Source organism: Lampris incognitus, chromosome 7 (assembly GCF_029633865.1).
Source record: "Lampris incognitus isolate fLamInc1 chromosome 7, fLamInc1.hap2, whole genome shotgun sequence".
In the NCBI taxonomy this organism is placed as follows: domain Eukaryota; kingdom Metazoa; phylum Chordata; class Actinopteri; order Lampriformes; family Lampridae; genus Lampris; species Lampris incognitus.
The window spans coordinates 1,150,692-1,167,601 of NC_079217.1; the positions used below are offsets into that span (position 1 = coordinate 1,150,692).

A 16,910-nucleotide genomic window follows, 5' to 3' on the forward strand; every position below is an offset into this window, starting at 1 on the left:
TGGATGACTGTATATGTACACACAACATCCTGGCTGGATGACTGTATATGTACACACAACATCCTGGCTGGATGACTGTACGTGTACACACAACATCCTGGCTGGAGGACTGTACGTGTACACACAACTTCCTGGCTGGAGGACTGTACGTGTACACACAACTTCCTGGCTGGAGGACTGTACGTGTACACACAACTTCCTGGCTGGAGGACTGTACGTGTACACACAACATCCTGGCTGGATGACTGTACGTGTACACACAACATCCTGGCTGGATGACTGTATGTGTACACACAACATCCTGGCTGGATGGCTGTACGTGTACACACAACATCCTGGCTGGAGGACTGTACGTGTACACACAACATCCTGGCTGGATGACTGTATGTGTACACACAACATCCTGGCTGGAGGACTGTATGTGTACACACAACATCCTGGCTGGATGACTGTATGTGTACACACAACATCCTGGCTGGAGGACTGTATGTGTACACACAACATCCTGGCTGGAGGACTGTATGTGTACACACAACATCCTGGCTGGAGGACTGTATGTGTACACACAACATCCTGGCTGGACGACTGTATGTGTACACACAACATCCTGGCTGGACGACTGTATGTGTACACACAACATCCTGGCTGGAGGACTGTACGTGTACACACAACATCCTGGCTGGAGGACTGTACGTGTACACACAACATCCTGGCTGGATGACTGTATGTGTACACACAACATCCTGGCTGGAGGACTGTATGTGTACACACAACATCCTGGCTGGAGGACTGTATGTGTACACACAACATCCTGGCTGGAGGACTGTATGTGTACACACAACATCCTGGCTGGACGACTGTATGTGTACACACAACATCCTGGCTGGATGACTGTATATGTACACACAACATCCTGGCTGGAGGACTGTACGTGTACACACAACATCCTGGCTGGACGACTGTATGTGTACACACAACATCCTGGCTGGACGACTGTATGTGTACACACAACATCCTGGCTGGATGACTGTATGTGTACACACAACATCCTGGCTGGATGACTGTATGTGTACAGCTGATGCTCATGAATGTTTGGAGAAAGTGAATTGAATGCCTTTATTGTCATTGTACTTTTTAATACAACTCCACTGTGGTGCCACAATAAAATAAATAAAAAGCACACATTAAAAAGACACGAATGATTAAAAAGAGCAATGGGAGGAAACAGCAATGGAATAAAGTACACAATAGCAAGACAAGACTAATGAAGGAGCAGCAATGGGACACAGTGCAGGCATTAAGGTGCGGGAGGTGGCTGTGAGAGGTTTAACCATGTTTGTTTAGTGCCATTATTGCGTTTGGGGAAAAGCTATTGGTGAATCTGGTGGTTGTGGGTCTGATGGACCTGAGGCGGCTGCCAGAGGGTCATAGTTCAAACAGGTGGTTGCTGGGGTGTGAGTTGTCCTTGATGATGATTTTGGCTCTCGAGAGGGTCCGGCTGTGGGCAGTGTCTGAAAGAGGAGGGAGGGAGGGGGCAACCGATGATTTGTTCTGCTGTCCTGGTGATTCTCTGGAGAGCCTTTTTGTCTGCGGCGGAGCAACCAGCAAACCACACCGGCAGGCAGGATGTGAGGATGCTCTCGATAGCGGATCTGTAGAAGGACACCAGCAGCTTCACGCTCATGTTGTTTTCCCTGAGTAACCTCAGGAGGTGTAGCCGCTGCTGTGCCTTTTGGACCACTGCTGTGGTGTTTGGTGACCATGAAAGACAGTCTGTAACGTGGATTCCCAGGAATCTAAATCTCTCCACGCACTCACCATTTATGGAGAGAGGCTGGGGGGGGGGGGGGTTGTGTTTTCTGAAGTCAATTATGAGTTCTTTTGTTTTTGTGGGGTTTTGTGGAGATCTTGTGTGGTCTGGCCACAACAGATCACATACCTGTGTCTATGATGTGAAATGTGGAGAGTCTACCTGAGTTGACCAGTTATGATAACCGTGAACAAAGTGGGAAAGTAGATTGGTCGAGGCTTACAGAAGATGACTTAAAGCATTATAATTCACTGACTGATAAGAGCCTAAGTAATATGCATATACCATCTGATGCTGTTCTGTGTGGCAGCATGAACTGTAAGAACCAAAACCACAAGTGTGATCTATGTTTAATGTATAAGATGAAATTGTGAATTGTCTAAATAATGGCAGTAAATCATTCTACAGAAAAAAGGCTAAACAACATGACGTCAGGCAGGGTGGAATGAATATGTAGCTTAACTGCATGTAGAGGCCAAAGAAGCTTCTAGAACCTGGGTCTTATCAGGAAGAGCCTGGCGTGGGCCAGAGTGGTAACACAAGAAACAGGCTAACGCTAGACTTCAATATGCTGTACGTTTTATTAAAAGAAATGAGCAGGCCATGAGGGCAAACTCCATGGCCACCAAGCCTCAGCAGAATAATGTCTATGACTTCTGGAAGGAAGTCAGGTTATTAATAATAGTTAGATGCCCTACCATCCAGCATTGATGGGATTACTGGGCCTGGAAATATTGCTGAACTGTGGAGAAAACACTATGGAGACATTTTTAGTTGTGTAAAGAGTGATGGATTTAATGCTGGTGATGTCTCCCAACAACGATGACGTGGTTATTAGAGCTGATGAAGTGTGCTACACCGTTGAGAAACTGTCAGTGAACAAAGCATGTGGGGGGCTTGACCAAACAACAGCAGCACATCTGAAGCATGCTAGCCACAGAATCTCAGTGTTACTGGCTGTGTGTGTTTCTGGATTGTTAATGCAGGGCATCCTACCTGACTCTATGTTGTCTTGTCTTACTAGTGCCAGTAATCGCAGACAAAACGGGTAAAACATCCAGCATAGAACATTATAGGCCAGTTGCTCTGGTTAGCATACTTTCCAAAGTCAGTTCAGCCGAATTCTAGAAAGGAAAATACAGACTGGGATGCAGAGACCTTCTAGTACAGTAGAGCTGGTAGTGTTCATTGAGCCGTATAGTGTTTTTTGAGTTCTTCAGATTCTGCAAAATAGCAGTTGCGATCCCAGTGAGTTCTGCTTCTTGTGGGTGGAGTTTTTCTACGCTGAAGCTGGTGAAAACGTACCTCAGGTCCACCATCACCAATGAGAGATTGAGCAATAGGGGTGTACTAAGTATTGAGTCTAGGAGGGCAAAGGCTTTGAATTTTGACTCATTTGTTGGTTTGCCAAAAATCATAAAAACTGCAGAATAGAGTTGCTGTAATGTGAAATTCTAGAAAGGAAAATACTGGGATGCAGAAAGCCATTAGTACAGTTGAGCTTGTACTGTTCATTGAGCCTTATAAAGAAGTGCTGCAGCAAAGAATGTAACTTGAGCTGAAGCTAACAGGAATGTGTTTTGTTTTCAATATTGTAATTTAATAAAATTGTAACTAAGTTACTGAAACAAATACCAATCATGGTATTAATCATGTTATATCTTTTTATTTTATTATTATTTTTTTGCACGCTATTACTTTATATACTGAACTAAACTTTTTGAAAGCTTGAACACTCAATTTCTCTCTTTTATCCCGGGTTGAATGTGCCCCTCTGACAACACAACTGGCCCCAGCCTGCCCCCCCACCCCCAGTAAAACTGGTCTAGAACCACCACTGTATACAGTGTAGATCACATTTGCAGTGCATGAAGATGGTATTCGTTTTTCATCATGGCCATACTGTGTGGTAATGGAGCCTATAGCCCACTGTGACATTTGGGATGCAGGCAGATATTGGGCTATACAAATAAAATTGACTTGACTTGACAATGTCATGCTATCTGCTAAAAAAACTAAAGTTGTCTTCATATGTCAATGCATGAAACACGGGGGTTGTACATCTGAGCACCTTCAGTAGATTACAGGGCAGCTGCTGTGTGGACGCCATCAAGGGACTTCTGGATGGAGAGAAGGTCCGAGGTATACAGGCTCTTGAGGACATGATGGCCTGTGTCAGTCTTCAGGTATTATCTATTTACACCCAGCTATTGTATATTTGTATTGACTGTTTTAGTTCACTCACTTATATTTTATAGATCCTCCTTGTAGTATTTGTCAGGGAGGTCTCTCTGAGGCATTCGTGGTTCAGTATAGCCTGTCTACTGCACTGATATCTTAATTTCATTATATTGTCATTCCACTAACTATCTAAAATACGTATGTCTTGTGTAATACTGGGAATTAGTGAATATCCTCGCACACCTTTCACAGATGTGATTCTGACACTCTAAAATTGATATGTCTTTAATCCATCCATTATCTATACCCACCTAATCCAGTTCAGGGCTACGGGGGTGGAGTCTTTCCCAGCAGGCCTTGGGTCGAAGGCAGGGAGAAACCCTGGACTGGTTGCCACATTGACAACTTGGATGTTCCACTTCAGCCTATATGCATGTCTTTAGACTGCAGGAAGAAACCCATGCCAACTCCACAAAGATGGGCTAGAACTGAATCCAGGACCTCTTGCCAAAAGGTGACAGTGCTAACCATTAAGCCATTGTACAACCCTGAACTGCCTATTATTTAGCACAAATGATCCACAGCTAACTGCAAATAACTGTAGGACAAAACACTTTGCAGATGTTTTGCCAGTTGAGGAATCGGAACTTCATTAAAACCGTTTTTACTATTATAGACAAAATGAAATAAGATCATATAAGTTGTAAGTGTGGGAAGATAAAGGATGCCACAAAATATATAGCGTTGAGCTAGTGATCAGAGATGAAATCAGTATATACTTGCTGTGAGGATAATACTACTCATCTCTGACAGCAACACCGGTCGGGAATACAAGTTGGTTTCCCCAGCCTACCGTCTGATGTTGCCATGTGGACATATGCTCCGTAGGCACTGGCCGTTATCACCATCCCTACTCTAGATAATACAAGTAAGTGTGCATATTTTCAGCGTCTGTATATTACCCTCTTCAGTCAAGTTTTCCTTAAAAGACAGTCAATAACAGCTCTGCAGAGTGTTTACGTGCCTTTAAGTTTCCAGTGCGTTAAGCCGACGGTCACAGTGCAAATGTTGTCGTTCCTCTGAGATGTTTCTGAAAACCATGTAGTGTGGCTCTCTGTGCCCTGATACAAAATGGTTTTCATGCCTCTCAATGCTTCTGTTTTCATCTTGAAAAATACATGTAATAGATGGAGTTGAAGTGGAGGGCAGAGTTGGCACAGGTCCTCAAGTACCACCAGCACGTTCATTACATTCACCTGTTATGTATGGTGTTCAAGCCATCTAATCTGGGGGTGTAAAGACTCCACAGAAATAACCACGGCTTAGTGGTTTGTGCTGTTGCCTCGCTGCAAGTGTGTCATGGGGTTTGGTTTGATTTTAGCCCATCTGTGCAGTTTGCATGTTCCTCCCATGATTGGACGGGCTTCCTCTGCGTGACCCTCACACAATGGATTGGCCACCTGTCCAGCATGCCTTTGGTGCTGCTGCCTGCTGGGATATCATAAATTAGACGTTAAGGAAAGTTACCTTTGGTTATCTAGAACATCATGAGAGAGAGAGCGTGCTATGGATGGAGGAATGTCTGCTCTCTGGCCATAATGCACCTAAAGGCTGCGACACACCAGGCCGGCCAATGTCGGTCCATTGGTGAGTGTCTGTGTCCCGCACTGTTGGCATTAGTCGGACCTCTGTCGGCATGTTGAATCGGCAGCGGAGCCCGTCGGTGAGAGAGATCACTCTGATTAGCTGTTCAGCTTAGTGAATCGGTGCTACTTGGTGACGCGACACTCGGCCTTCGTCACTGCTAGTGCTCTGATGTCAGTTTGGGCCCTTAGACTTCAAACGCCTATTTTTTCAAAATAATTTACATATTGCCCGGTGTATGAAACTTAATAACATGTTATTAAAAAAAAAACAAATTTTTTAAAAAAAGCCATTGTTTATCGCTGTCAATAGTCAAAACTGATCTTGTACATCAGCACCAATGAAATTGCACAATACAAAAGCATGAATAAAATCAAACATCAAAATAGATATTGCATCTTCAAAAAGCTAACTTTCGTCCATAAATACTTCAGTTTCTTACAACAGGATCACATTTTTACACAGCCAAGAAAACTAGTTCTAACAATCCAAATGAGCGTGATGTGACAAGAATGAAATGAAATCGACAAACATTTCTTTACAGTACAACAAAGGCCAAAGGTTGTCAGTGGATTGAGAGTGGTCTGGGCCCGCGGAGGAGGCTTACATTTACTTAAATTCTCCAGTTGTGTGAAAGTGCGTCCCTGGACACCTGCCGAAATCTGGAAAAAGAAAAGTGGCAAAACGGTTGTGTAGGCATCCATCCATCCTTCTGTTGTCTTCAGCACCAGCTCATGCCCTGAAGTGACACACAAACACAGCATCTCGTTAAGGATCGCTAAACGTTCAGTGGAACATACAGCTTTCTCGGCGCTTCCTGACCAAACCAGCCTGCATGTGTGCGCCCACACTTGGTTTGCAATATTTCCAAAGACAAGAATCACACAGACACCCTCTTGGGCTTTACAGACTCTTACAGTTGGTACACAGCGATCACGTGATTTAGTATGCGTGTGCATTTTAGCAGCAAAAAATTGATTTTATTATTTGCAACCATACAATTGTATGCTATAACCTCTTATTTATGCTACAATATAACTGGTATTTGTTATGACAGCCACTTGTGTATTTATCTGGACTCGTTTTATTGCTTGTAGCCCCAGTCTTCATTGAGCGGTCTTTTCCCCAGTGGATGCGGTAGAAATTTATACCTTTAGTTTTGCAAGACCTGTTCTGGCAACCCACAACATGACATTTTAAAATGTAAAGATGAGTCCATCAAAAATCCACTGGCACCTGCATTGATTGGAGATGGAGAAGTTGCCTCTTTTGCTGCTAAAATGTGCGCGCATACTGTGTGTGATGTAGGTCATAAAAGGGTCTACACATTGACTATTCAATTCGTGTGAACCTGTTTATGTTTTGATTCAGGGATACCGATGTAATATAATATACTCAACTGTTGACTCTTAATTAATACAGCTCATGTCTTAATGTACCGGCGCCTAGTTGGAACTAAATATTGGACAAAAATTCCCAAAAATCCATAATGTCTAAGGGCTTGTGTCCATGTTGTGTTTTTTTCTGAGCGCCTTTGATCGGTTCTTCCCAATGAGGAGAGAGCGTATACAGCCGCCCAAAGAACAAGCACTGCGCCCAGTCTCGTTTTTTTAATTTCCCCCCCTTTTTCTCCACAGTTGTATCCATCTAATTAAGCCGCTGCTCCACCCCCTCTGCCGATCTGGGACGGCTCCTCCGATACATGTGGAGTCACCAGCCACTTCTTTTCACCTGGGAGGATCCCGCTGTTCCCCCTCCCCCCTGAACAGGCGCTCCGACTGACCAGGACACATACCCACGGCTTCCCACCCGCAGACACGGCCAATTGTGTCTGTAGGGATGGACGCCTGACCAAAGCAGAGGTAACATGGGGATACAAACCGGCGAGCCCCGTGTTGGCAGGCAACAGAATAGACCCGGACGCCCCCCAGCATCTTTTTTCAGAGCACGCCGACTTTTTTGTGCAGGCGCTTCCAGTTGAAAATCTGAACTTTTCAGAAAGGTGCTGGTGCCATCACTGTCGCTCCTTTTCGGGCAACCATATATTAGATGGGTCGGGACTCATCACCCTGGTAACCAAAAAAATGGAGGCGATATATATTCACTGTACTGTCATCTCTGACGGGTCATGTCATGCACCCACATCCTCCTTGCTTTGTCAGATAGAGCGGTGACAACATGCACCACCAAAAACAAAGTGAGTATTTCACTCAACCTCGTGACTGTTTTAGATAGAGGCTTCCAGTTACTTCCCAGAGGTTTACTGTGAGTGGTCTGCCATTTGATGACGTAGTGGCACTATCTATCTGATAGTGTACAAAGTATGAGGGTCTGGGTAGCGTGGCAATTAATCCGTTGCCTACCAACGCCAGTTTGAATCCCCGTGTTACATCCGGCGCCCCTACAGACACAATTGGTCGTGTCTGTGGGTGGGAAGCCGGATGTGGGTATGTGTCCTGTTCGGGGGGGGGGGATAGCGTGATCCTCCCATGCACTGTGTGTCCCTGGTGAAACTTCTCACCCTCAGGTGAAAAGAAGCAGCTGGTGACTCCACATGTATGGGAGGAGGCATGTGGTAGTCTGCAGAGGGGGTGGAGCAGCGACCGGGACGGCTCTCAGAAGAGTGAGGTAATTGGCTGGATAGAATTGGGGAGAAAAAGGATGACAAAATCCAAAAAATAAAAATAAATGAGGGCAAGCATCCTCCAGGTGGCGCTAAAACATCACACAAATAGATAAAATGCAAAGGCGCGACACAAGGCTATATACAACAGCGTGGTGATGTGTTGTCATAGTAACAAAACCCACATGCAGTGGGGTTTTTTTCTTCTCTCTCTTACCACCGCACTTTTGTGCCGGAGGAAAACGCCTCGTGGACACACACGAGCCTAAGCTCACTTGATCAAAGCTTTGTGACACTTTGTTTTACAAATCTTACGCACAATTTAATGAAGTGTATTTCCTACCACCCATCTACAAGGTCAAAGTTCACCAAAAAAAAACCCCATTAAAGGGGAACATGAATGACACATTTCCGCAGCAGCAATGATAAAAAGAGATGAACTTACCTCCGGGCTCATTGGGTTTCAACTCTGTCCATCATCAAGATTAATCTACAAAACAGACAACAGGTCAGAGATACTGCAGCCACCCCACTGAAAGCAGTTCGCTGGACTTGTGAAGCACACGGTCATTACCACATATCCTGTTGCTACAGCTGTTCAAGTCATTCTTTCATTTGCAATGCAACATACGCAATGAAGCCGAAGCTGGGGGAAGTTTCAGAGGCGCGGGGGAGACATCAAACACCATTTACCCAGAAGACAGACTGGTGTTTGTGGACAACCTCGGTGAACTCAGGAGTCATATCTCAGGATGAAAGATGCTCCCACACTTGCCATCTAAGTATCATTAACCATTATCAGATTTCAGAGAATATTGGTTTCTAATGGGAGCTAGCGTTTCCTTCACCGCTCAATCTACGATAGAACCGACACAGTACATTCATCGTAAAGAGGCTTAGCTCACGCTTGCTTCTAAATTCCAACCTTTACTAACCACGTGGTTATTAACATTATTAACAGGGAGGAGATCTTTTTATTTATATCACACTGCACCTGTATGTTCCGGCCTCACTTCCCCTCTGTCCTAACTGGGGTTGGGCTTCTCTGGAGACCTCTGGAGCTGCACAGAGTGAAAGATGACAAGAGAAATAAAGATGGTGCAGAAATTACGTACATGATCTTTGCGGCTTCTGTCTCAATCTGTTGAGTGCTGTTGAGAAATATTTTGTGACAAAATGTTTTCAGTAGAGCATGGGAAAATGTGCTATTTCTGTCCACTAAAATGTCAATAAATGACCCACCGTTAGTTGAACGAAATGTATTTCGAAGACATCTTATGGTGCCACCCTGTGATTATTTGCAAATGACAGAATAAGTGCTCAGAAAATAAAGCGATGGTCACATGCAGGACTGGGTGCTAACTACAACAGGAGCAGAGGTGTCACCTTTGAACAAGCGTAGACAACATTAGCCTCTTACATTGATGGACAACAAAGCAACAGATTTAAACTACCACTAAAGCAAACCGAAACCACTGACACAAGAGTAAAACCAAGACAAAAAAGAAGGAAAAAACACAACAGGCTGCAGTGAATGACCTGAGAAACAAGTCAGAAGGCAGATGAATGACTGAGGAAAGAAAACTACAAATTCTATTGCGCTACAGACGGCTCAACTAAATCAGACATCGGCAGTGAAGCTGAATTTAGAAATAAAATGTCCAGAACAACAGGCAGAACTTCTACTGTACCTGTGATTGTTCTCTTAGAAAATCTGGTAGCTGAAATTCACCTTTAAAGACCTGGAAAAACAAAGGACCGGATTTAGAGGCTATATCCACCATGTGATGATCCAGAGCTTCAGAAAATGTGTTATTTCATTATGTGGACTACCCAACAAGGCACTTTTCATCATTAGTCTAACGGCCCATCGATTATGTTTCACCATCTGAAAAGTCGCAGAGCAAAAAAACCTAATTACAAGTGCATTAGGAGAAACTTTCATTGGCGATTGATGCAAATCAGTTTCAGAATACGCCGTAGCTCATGAACACCCCACTGTCTCCAGAGAAAACTACAGCCACAAGCTGAACCGTGAAGTCCTGCTTCACCACCTCTGTGCCTGACTTGCTCTCCTGCCTCTTCTAACCAAGCTGATCACTAGCAGATGCATTACAGTAGACAAATGTGAGCCATGTCTCGTCCTCGTGTCATACTGCTGGACATGACAAAGTTCAGGAGAAAAGCTGAGAGGGGAATGAATAACGGAGGGGACGGGTGGGGTGGGGTGGGATGGTGGGGTTCAGCGGTAGAGAAAGCGGGGGTGGTCTCTCCACTGACTGTTTGCAGAAGAGGCAGCTGATACGTCAGCATGAGAAGGACTGTGTGTTTCAGGACAGGAAGCGAGGTCAGGCTCCCACAGGACATATCCTGACATTCGCTCTGGAGGGGATCCAAGAATTTACTCTCTCTCTGTGTGTGTGTGTGTGTGTCTTTCCAGGACACATGAAGGAGGGTTTCAAAACTTGGCAAACACTCCTCCATTGGGATTTCTCCCTCCATTTCTCTGCTGGAATCATCTAGAAAGAATTCAGTTGGATTCTTTGCAACTCTCCATTACCCCGACAATGACGCTGCTTCTCTGCTACACCCTGCACCACAACGCTCATTTGAAAGAACAGCTAGTGAAAATGAAAGAAAGGTGGTGGTGGTCAAAAAAGGGAGAGGGCAAGAGTGTGGGTGGAGGGGAAGTGAGGAATGTTAGCGGGGCTGAGCTGACGATAGGAGGGAGCAGCGTGGTCCTGCTTGGATGACCAGGTGAGGGCAGCAGTGAGACATGGAGGGAAAAAAAGTCTGAAGCCTGACCTTGCTGAAATGGTGGAGACCAGTGGCTTCCTTTTACTGAAAATAAATAAACAACTTTGGTGTGGTCTGCACACAGACGACTCAAGTCAGTCTATCTGGTCAAGTCGAGAGAGATATCCTATTTCATGGGTGGGGAAGTCACCGTCTGAGCTAGCGAATAAAAGTCTCTTCAAAGGGCAGTTGTGTGTCAGTGCACCGAGGCCGGCCGGCCTAAGGAAATGCAGTAATCATCTGAGCAGGGCTGTAAGAAATGACAAAACTCTAAACCAAGTGTGTCTGTGTGCCTCAAGGCTTGCTCACACGTTTGTTGAAGTCGTGGCGGCGCCAGAGACCGGATTCAACCCGTTAAAGTTCCAGCATGAGAGACGGAGGGGCGAGTGCACGTTTCTCATTTGCACTTGGGTGCCATTTTTTAGCCTTACTCATCACACAAAAGGCCTTGGCCCAACTGCTCATAGCTTATCAAATCCCTCTGCTGCAAGAGACGAGAGAACACGCAAAGGACAGAAGAGGGGCGTACGAGAAAACCCCCGTGGTGGAACAATGAGTCACCAGCCCAAGGAAGTAAATCCCAGCAAAGCACGGTCCAGAAGCAAGGCTCTCTGGCTCTGTACCTTACCCATCTCACCCTCACAGATCTACAAGGGACACCAAGACGAGAAACGGGTCGCCCGTAAACCTTACATGGCCCCGTCACCGGGACAGGTTAGGTGGTGCGTAGAGGGGTTTGTCCTCAGGAGCGAGCGTTTCCAGAAGACACACACACGGTCCATCAGGGAGTAACAAACTGAATAATGAACTCATCCCCATCTAGTGTAGATCCCTACACCTGCTCACCAGCACCGGGTCAGAACGTGTGTCTGGTGTTCCTGTAAAGGGCAGGTGCAGCCATGCCCGTTGTGTTTCAAAGTGGAAGGCTACCAGGCACCTGGTTTAAATTATGACCTGAAAATTCTTTGTGAGCAGTCAACTAGAGTCTATAAAGCCCCTGCAGAGCCGTATTAATGACATCTAACCCAAAACCCACCGCTGTCAGTGCATTGGCCAGCTACAATGGGGGGAGAAAATGGGGGGAGAATCCCAAAAAAAATTGATTGATGCAAGACTAAATAAATCACTCAACCCTGTGAAGCGTTACATAAAGTAGTACGAACACCATCAAAACTAAACTTGATTTGGTGACTGGAAAGTCTTTTTTTTTTTTTTTGGACATCATAAAACATTTTTTTCTCTCGTTTATTCTATAGAAATAAAAACATTGAAAACACAACACACATATACCAAACAAATGGTGAAATAAAACATTTTACAAACCCATCAAACTACAGAATCCAAGATCACGACACATAATAAATTAAACGACACCCCTTTAAAAGGTGGGCATATTTCATCAAACTGTTGGCGCAAGTTAAGCAGCAGTAGAAACCATGAAATTGTGTGCGAAGGTTAATTGAAAGGAGGGCAGTAATCCACCAAAATAAGGGGACGATGTTCCTTTGTACACCTGTCTCACTTAACAACAGGACCAGTCCTGACCAGCAGACGCCGAGTGTCCAGTATCTCCAAACCACTTGTCACAACGGTCATGGGAAAATGGGGGGGGGGGGGTTGGGGGGCTTGTCATGGGAAAATGTGTGGGGGGGGGGGGTTGCTTATATTTTGGGAGGATCTGTCGCCCCTCTTGCTACAGGCGAAGAGAAACACTACCGCCTGCTTCTCACCTCGGTGAAATTGGAGGCCTGCCTGTCAGTCCTGTTGATTAGTCTGTCCAAACACACTGACTGCCTGGGACGGCTTTGCTGACTCGTCGTCCCTGAGCTGAGACCCTCCACTGCATGACTGTCCGCAACTCGGCCCCTTCTGCAACGCATGCGGCACAGAGGGCACCAGATATGGCGAGATGTTTATGTGGATCTGTAGGACTGCATAATCCGGGTAGTCCCACCCTGAACTGGTCTACAGCGTACGGCTTCATTCTGAGCCGGCATACATTCAATTACAAAAGAACATTCCTACACAAAATTCCACACAGGGAGTGGAAATGGTTTTGGTCTGCATGCGTATTTTGTGCCACATGATGAACTGATGCGCGCTACTTGCGTTACAGATACTTTAAGTCTTTTGTTTTTGGTCTTGAGAATATTTTAGGCCCTGAAACAAAATCACCCAACACTGAAAAATGTAATCCTGTCACACACACAGTGGGCCAGGGTAGCTTCCTGCCCTCTTATCTGGGACCAGAGACGCCGGTTCATTCAAGGTGCTGCAACCACGTCACTTGTCGCTGGCTGTGCACACGTAGCGCCGTGGCCCTGGAAATGTGCGGTTGAGTCACATGTCCTGCAGGAAGCCGAGTCACAGCGAGCATGCAGCACCTTGTACGCGGCAAGGACCCGCGCATGGAAACGCTGACAGTGCAGTCGAGTTCAGAACAGAAGGTTGTTTCAGCTGCACTCTTGTCTACTTCCACCCTCTCTGGGTGGCAACGTTCCAAGGATACTATTACCTCCAACAACATCCCTCTGCTCTACGTCTGTCCCAACACTTTGGACAAGAGTCCATGTGTGTGACTGTGCTTCAAACGCTGCAGCATTCAGAGATTATGACTCCCAGGCCGTACTGCGCTAAGAAGAACGTATATCCAGTATAGAGGACTATTAGCTACACACTTCTTCACATACTAAGAACTACATACTGTTGTATATCCAGTATAGAGGACTATTAGCTACACACTTCTTCACATACTAAGAACTACATACTGTTGTATATCCAGTATAAAGGACTATTAGCTACACACTTCTTCACATACTAAGAACTACATACTGTTGTATATCCAGTATAAAGGACTATTAGCTACACACTTCTTCACATACTAAGAACTACATACTGTTGTATATCCAATATAAAGGACTATTAGGTACAGACTTCTTCACATACTAAGAACTACATACTGTTGTATATCCAGTATAAAGGACTATTAGGTACACACTTCTTTACATTCTAAGAAATACATACTGTTGTATATCCAGTATAAAGGACTATTAGGTACAGACTTCTTCACATACTAAGAACTACATACTGTTGTATATCCAGTATAAAGGACTATTAGGTACACACTTCTTCACATACTAAGAACTACATACTGTTGTATATCCAGTATAAAGGACTATTAGCTACACACTTCTTCACATACTAAGAACTACATACTGTTGTATATCCAGTATAAAGGACCATTAAGTACAGACTTCTTCACATACTAAGACCTACATACTGTTGTATATCCAGTATAAAGGACTATTAGGTACACACTTCTTCACAAACTAAGAACTACATACTGTTGTATATCCAGTATAAAGGACTATTAGCTACACACTTCTTCACATACTAAGAACTACATACTGTTGTATATCCAGCATAAAGGACTATTAGGTACACACTTCTTTACATACTAAGAACTACATACTGTTGTATATCCAGTATAAAGGACTATTAGCTACACACTTCTTCACATACTAAGAACTACATACTGTTGTACATCCAGTATAAAGGACTATTAGGTACACACTTCTTCACATACTAAGAACTACATACTGTTGTACATCCAGTATAAAGGACTATTAGGTACAGACTTCTTTACATACTAAGAACTACATACTGTTGTATATCCAGTATAGAGGACTATTAGCTACACACTTCTTTACATACTAAGAACTACATACTGTTGTGTATCCAGTATAGAGGACTATTAGCTACACACTTCTTCACATACTAAGAACTACATACTGTTGTATATCCAATATGAAGAACTATTAGGTACACACTTCTTCACATACTAAGAACTACATACTGTTGTATATCCAGTATAAAGGACTATTAGCTACACACTTCTTCACATACTAAGAACTACATACTGTTGTATATTCAGTATAAAGGACTATTAGGTACACACTTCTTTACATACTAAGAACTACATACTGTTGTATATCCAGTATAAAGGACTATTAGCTACACACTTCTTTACATACTAAGAACTACATACTGTTGTATATCCAGTATAAAGGACTATTAGCTACACACTTCTTCACATACTAAGAACTACATACTGTTGTATATCCAGTATAAAGGACTATTAGCTACACGCTTCTTCACATACTAAGAACTACATACTGTTGTATATCCAATATGAAGAACTATTAGGTACACACTTCTTCACATACTAAGAACTACATACTGTTGTATATCCAGTATAAAGGACTATTAGCTACACACTTCTTCACATACTAAGAACTACATACTGTTGTATATTCAGTATAAAGGACTATTAGGTACACACTTCTTTACATACTAAGAACTACATACTGTTGTATATCCAGTATAAAGGACTATTAGCTACACACTTCTTTACATACTAAGAACTACATACTGTTGTATATCCAGTATAAAGGACTATTAGCTACACACTTCTTCACATACTAAGAACTACATACTGTTGTATATCCAGTATAAAGGACTATTAGCTACACACTTCTTCACATACTAAGAACTACATACTGTTGTATATCCAATATGAAGAACTATTAGGTACACACTTCTTCACATACTAAGAACTACATACTGTTGTATATCCAGTATAAAGGACCATTAAGTACAGACTTCTTCACAAACTAAGAACTACATACTGTTGTATATCCAGTATAAAGGACTATTAGCTACACACTTCTTCACATACTAAGAACTACATACTGTTGTATATCCAGCATAAAGGACTATTAGGTACACACTTCTTTACATACTAAGAACTACATACTGTTGTATATCCAGTATAAAGGACTATTAGCTACACACTTCTTCACATACTAAGAACTACATACTGTTGTACATCCAGTATAAAGGACTATTAGGTACACACTTCTTCACATACTAAGAACTACATACTGTTGTATATCCAGTATAAAGGACTATTAGGTACAGACTTCTTTACATACTAAGAACTACATACTGTTGTATATCCAGTATAGAGGACTATTAGCTACACACTTCTTTACATACTAAGAACTACATATTGTTGTATATCCAGTATAGAGGACTATTAGCTACACACTTCTTCACATACTAAGAACTACATACTGTTGTATATCCAGTATAAAGGACTATTAGCTACACACTTCTTTACATACTAAGAACTACATACTGTTGTATATCCAGTATAAAGGACTATTAGGTACAGACTTCTTTACATACTAAGAACTACATACTGTTGTATATCCAGTATAGAGGACTATTAGCTACACACTTCTTTACATACTAAGAACTACATACTGTTGTATATCCAGTATAAAGGACTATTAGGTACACACTTCTTTACATACTAAGAACTACATACTGTTGTACATCCAGTATAAAGGACTATTAGCTACACACTTCTTCACATACTAAGAACTACATACTGTTGTATATCCAATATGAAGAACTATTAGGTACACACTTCTTCACATACTAAGAACTACATACTGTTGTATATCCAGTATAAAGGACCATTAAGTACAGACTTCTTCACATACTAAGAACTACATACTGTTGTATATCCAGTATAAAGGACTATTAGGTACACACTTCTTCACATGCTAAGAACTACATACTGTTGTATATCCAATATAAAGAACTATTAGGTACACACTTCTTCACATACTAAGAACTACATGCTGTTGTATATCCAGTATAAAGGACTATTAGCTACACACTTCTTCACATACTAAGAACTACATACTGTTGTATATCCAATATAAAGGACTATTAGGTACAGACTTCTTCACATACTAAGAACTACATACTGTTGTATATCCAGTA

The 16,910-nt window shown here is 43.1% G+C and overlaps 1 protein-coding gene across 2 annotated transcripts in view; it reads right to left on the reverse strand.

Annotated features, from left to right (window-relative positions):
- Positions 1 to 5,916: 5,916 nt before the first annotated feature.
- Positions 5,917 to 16,910, reverse strand: part of tpst1 (tyrosylprotein sulfotransferase 1) — a 79,315-nt gene continuing 68,321 nt past the window's right edge. Inside the window, exons 4-7 of one of the 2 annotated variants that reach the window (XM_056283159.1) lie at positions 9,950 to 10,000; positions 9,253 to 9,319; positions 8,704 to 8,748; positions 5,917 to 6,374 (exon numbers count right to left, since the gene is read on the reverse strand). In XM_056283159.1, the coding sequence (XP_056139134.1) occupies positions 9,284 to 9,319; positions 9,950 to 10,000 (87 nt within the window). In that variant the 3' untranslated portion in view covers positions 5,917 to 6,374; positions 8,704 to 8,748; positions 9,253 to 9,283. The remainder of the gene's footprint in view (positions 6,375 to 8,703; positions 8,749 to 9,252; positions 9,320 to 9,949; positions 10,001 to 16,910) is intronic. The other variant, XM_056283160.1, reaches the window with a different exon arrangement.